The sequence below is a fragment of the Cervus canadensis genome, chromosome 18 (genome assembly GCF_019320065.1).
Source record: "Cervus canadensis isolate Bull #8, Minnesota chromosome 18, ASM1932006v1, whole genome shotgun sequence".
Lineage (NCBI taxonomy): Eukaryota > Metazoa > Chordata > Mammalia > Artiodactyla > Cervidae > Cervus > Cervus canadensis.
The window spans coordinates 12,420,151-12,423,729 of record NC_057403.1 but is presented as its reverse complement, the minus strand read 5'-3'; the positions used below and the strand labels follow the sequence as shown (position 1 = coordinate 12,423,729).

The window sequence follows — 3,579 nt, the reverse complement described above, 5'->3', positions numbered from 1 at the left end:
CAGTTTCATCCATCTCATTAGAACTGGTTCAAATGAATTCTTTTTAACGGCTGAGTAATATTCCATGGTGTATATGTACCACAGCTTCCTTATCCATTCATCTGCTGATGGGCATCTAGGTTGCTTCCATGTCCTGGCTATTATAAACAGTGCTGCGATGAACTAAAATTTATGGAAGTTTAGTTGATTCACAGTGGTCATTTCTGCTGTCCAGCAAAGTGATTCAGTTATACACTAATGCATTCCTGTTTCATACTCTTTTCCATGATGGTTCATCGCAGGATTGATGATGAACCGTATCCTAATGGACTGGGATCCTCTGCGGTGCAGTAGAACCTTGTGTATCTGTCCTGTGTATAGCAGTTTGTGTCTGCTAATCCCCAACTCCCACTCTGTCCCTCGGCTCCTCCTCCTTGTCGGAAAAAAGATGGAAAAAAATAAATGAGGCAAGGCTCTGGATGGAGCTTGCCTGCCTGGCTACCCGTTTTAACTTGGCCGATGTTTTGCAGCCTCTTTCACCCAGATGCCAGCTCCTCCGCTCCTCCTCCTTGGCAGCCTCGCTTTAAGGCCAGTGTGAGTTCAGTCCCTGCCACTAATTAGCTGGCTGATCAAACCAGCTTAAGTCTGAGAAGGTCCTCCATACACAGCAGATGGGCACAGCTGTGTACCAGTAAAACTTTTGTTTAAAAACAGGCTGTGGGCCAGTGATCTCAAAGATTTTAAGCCTAGGACCCCTTTATACCTTAAACAATTTTTGAAGACCTTCCCCAAAGCACTTTTGTTTACATCTCTGTGTCATCTCAGAAACTAAGGCTGAGAAAATCTCATAGTAGTAATGCATTTAGAAATAGCAGTAGTTGACTTTTCCACATGTTAACATAAATAACACTTTTTTCTCTTTTTTTTTTTTTTAATTGGAGTGTAGTTGATTTAGGGCTTCCCTGGTGGCTCAGCTGGTAAAGAATCTGCCTGCAATGCGGGAGACCTGGGTTCGATCCCTGGGTTGGGGAGATCCCCTGGAGAAGGGAAAGGCTACCCTCTCCAGTATTCTGGCCTGGAGAATCCCATGGGCTGTATAGTCCACGTGGTGGCAGAGGCGGACACGACTGAGCGACTCACTTTCATGGTTTTAAGGCCTTTCCCAGGTGGCACTGGTTGTAAAGAACCCGTCTGCCGATGCAGGAGACCTAAGAGATGGAGGTTCAGCCCCTGGATTGGGAAGGTCCCCTGGAGGAGGAACTAGCAACCCACTCCAGTATCCTGCCTGGAGAATCCCACGGACAGAGGAGCCTGGTGGGCTACAGTCCATGGGGTCCCGAAGAGTCAGACATGCCTGAAGCAACGTAACATGCACCCACGGATAGTTGATTTACACTATAGTTTCTGCTGTGGAGCAGTGAGTCAGTCACACACGCACACACCCACTCTTGGATAGATCCTAGTCGTATACAGGTCCTTCCGGAGTACTGAGTAGGGGTCCCCGTGCTATTCACGAGGTTCGTGTCAGTTCTCTGTGTGGTGGTGTGTATGTGTCGATCCCAGTCTCCCAGTTTCTCCCACGCCCCATAACGGTTTTTAAATGAAGAGTAACCGTGTTTCACAATGAAAAGTTGGAAGCATGGCACCACTGTTTGCACAGCTCAGCGTGACCCCGAAAAGCTCTGCTATCTGCCGAGGCCCCAGGAAGGCCCACGGCATGCTCGGGAGAGAAGGAGACGGGGACAGGGACTGGTACTTTCTCTGGGTCAGGAAGCGCGTTCTCACCTTGAGGTACCCCGGAAGGAACTCCGGGGTTCCCGGAGCGTTTGAGGGTCGTGGTTCCAGGCGGGGTTTATTTGGGGGCTGCGTCCTCTGCCGGGGTGGGGGCTGTTCTGGGCCCTGCAGGGTCCCCTGCAGCGTCCCCAGCCTCCACTGGCTGGATGCCAGCCGTACCGCTCTCTGCACCCCCATCTGACGGTCAGAACTGTCTGCAGACCCTCTCTGATCACCCCTGCCCGGCAGCACCTGCTCTGGGTCTGCAGTCCTCAGGACTGAGGCCGCTGCCAGTCTGTCCCCCCACTTTGGGAAGGGGGAGAGGAAGTGGGGGGCACAGGGCTCCCTGGGTGGGAACACTGGAGTGGGTTGCCGTTTCCTACTCCAGGGGCTCTTCCCGACCGAGGGATCGGACCCGGGTCTCCTGTGTCTCCTGCATTGGCAGGCAGATTCTTGACCACTGAGCCGCCTGGGAAGACAGTCCAGTGACACCACTGGGAGGGTGGAGGGTCTTACAGTCAGCCCTCCACATCGACCAGCTCCCAGACTCTGCCTGGGGGGCCCATGAGTGTCGACCTGATCACCACAGACCAGGCGGCTACAACCACAGACACTTGCTCCTCGTGCTTGGGGAGGCGGGGTCCGGCTGGGATCAGTGAAAGTGGACGGGAGTCTGGTGGGGGCCTCTGCCCGCCCACGGACCCTGCCTTCCCTTCCTGCTGTGTCCTCCTAGGTCAGGGCCGGAGCTGCCATGTCCTATGAAGACAGCCATGCCCTGGGCCCCACCCCGAGGACCTCACTTCACCTCCACGTCCTTCTCAAAGCCCCGGCCCCGCGTACAGTCACGTTGCGGGTCCGAGCGTCCACATGAGCCCCAGGGGTGGAGGGGGACACGTATGTGTCCACCCTGTTTAGTGAGGGAGAGGCAGGGCGGGGAGCAGTTGGGAGCCCGTGTCAGGGAGCGTCCGTCTCCGCGTTGCGGCATCGCGGTGTGACCACCGGCATCGGAGGTGCTGATGACAAGGCCCAGGTGCCTGCGAAGGGCCGGTGGCCTCCGTGCGCGGCCTCTCTGGGTCCTTGCGGGGAGGATGCAGGAGGCGGGGAGAGTGGGGACAGGGGCCCACACGCGGCGGCGAGCCCTTCGTGGGGGACGCGGGGCGGCCAGCCCTCCCGCGTGGGGGCCCCGCCGGAGCGCGCTCTGACCGCAGCCTTTCCCCGCAGGCGCTGTGACCCCACCGCCGGCCCCATGGAGGCGCCAGGCCCGGGCCCCGTGAAGCAGGAGCGAGGTGCCGCCGAGGGTCTGACCGCCGACTCGCCGTGGCACCGCTTCCGCCACTTCCACCTGGGCGACGCCCCGGGGCCCCGCGAGGCGCTGGGGCTGCTGCGCGCGCTCTGCCGGGCCTGGCTGCGGCCCGAGGTGCGCACCAAGGAGCAGATGCTGGAGCTGCTGGTGCTCGAGCAGTTCCTGAGCGCGCTGCCCGCCGAGGTGCAGGCCTGGGTGTGCAGCCGCCGGCCGCAGAGCGGCGAGGAGGCCGTGGCGCTGCTGGAGGAGCTGTGGGTGAGCCCGGGGTCCGCCCTGCCCCTGCCCCGGCCCCCCTCCTCCCGCACGCTCACCCCTGCCCCCATCCCTCCTCCCCCTCCGCCAGGTACCTCCTCCCCCTCCGCCACACTCACCCCTGCTCCCATCCCCCTTCCTCCTCCCCCTCCCCCACACTCACCCCCTGCCCCCGGGTCCCCCCCCCTTCCTTCACACTCACCCCTGCCCCCATCCCTCTTCCTCCTCCTCCTCCCCCTCCCCCACACTCACCCCCTGCCCCCGGGTCCCCC

At 59.5% G+C, this 3,579-nt stretch overlaps 1 protein-coding gene across 6 annotated transcripts in view; it reads left to right on the top strand.

The window, feature by feature from the left end:
- Positions 1–3,579, top strand: part of ZNF444 (zinc finger protein 444) — a 9,824-nt gene that overhangs the window by 1,593 nt on the left and 4,652 nt on the right. For 2 of the 6 annotated variants that reach the window (XM_043434782.1, XM_043434783.1), the window contains exon 2: positions 2,974–3,310. In XM_043434782.1, the coding sequence (XP_043290717.1) occupies positions 2,999–3,310 (312 nt within the window). In that variant the 5' untranslated portion in view covers positions 2,974–2,998. Of the gene's footprint in view, positions 1–59; positions 574–1,261; positions 2,606–2,625; positions 2,647–2,668; positions 3,311–3,579 lie in introns of those variants that run through there. The other 4 variants (XM_043434780.1, XM_043434779.1, XM_043434784.1 and 1 more) reach the window with 4 other exon arrangements.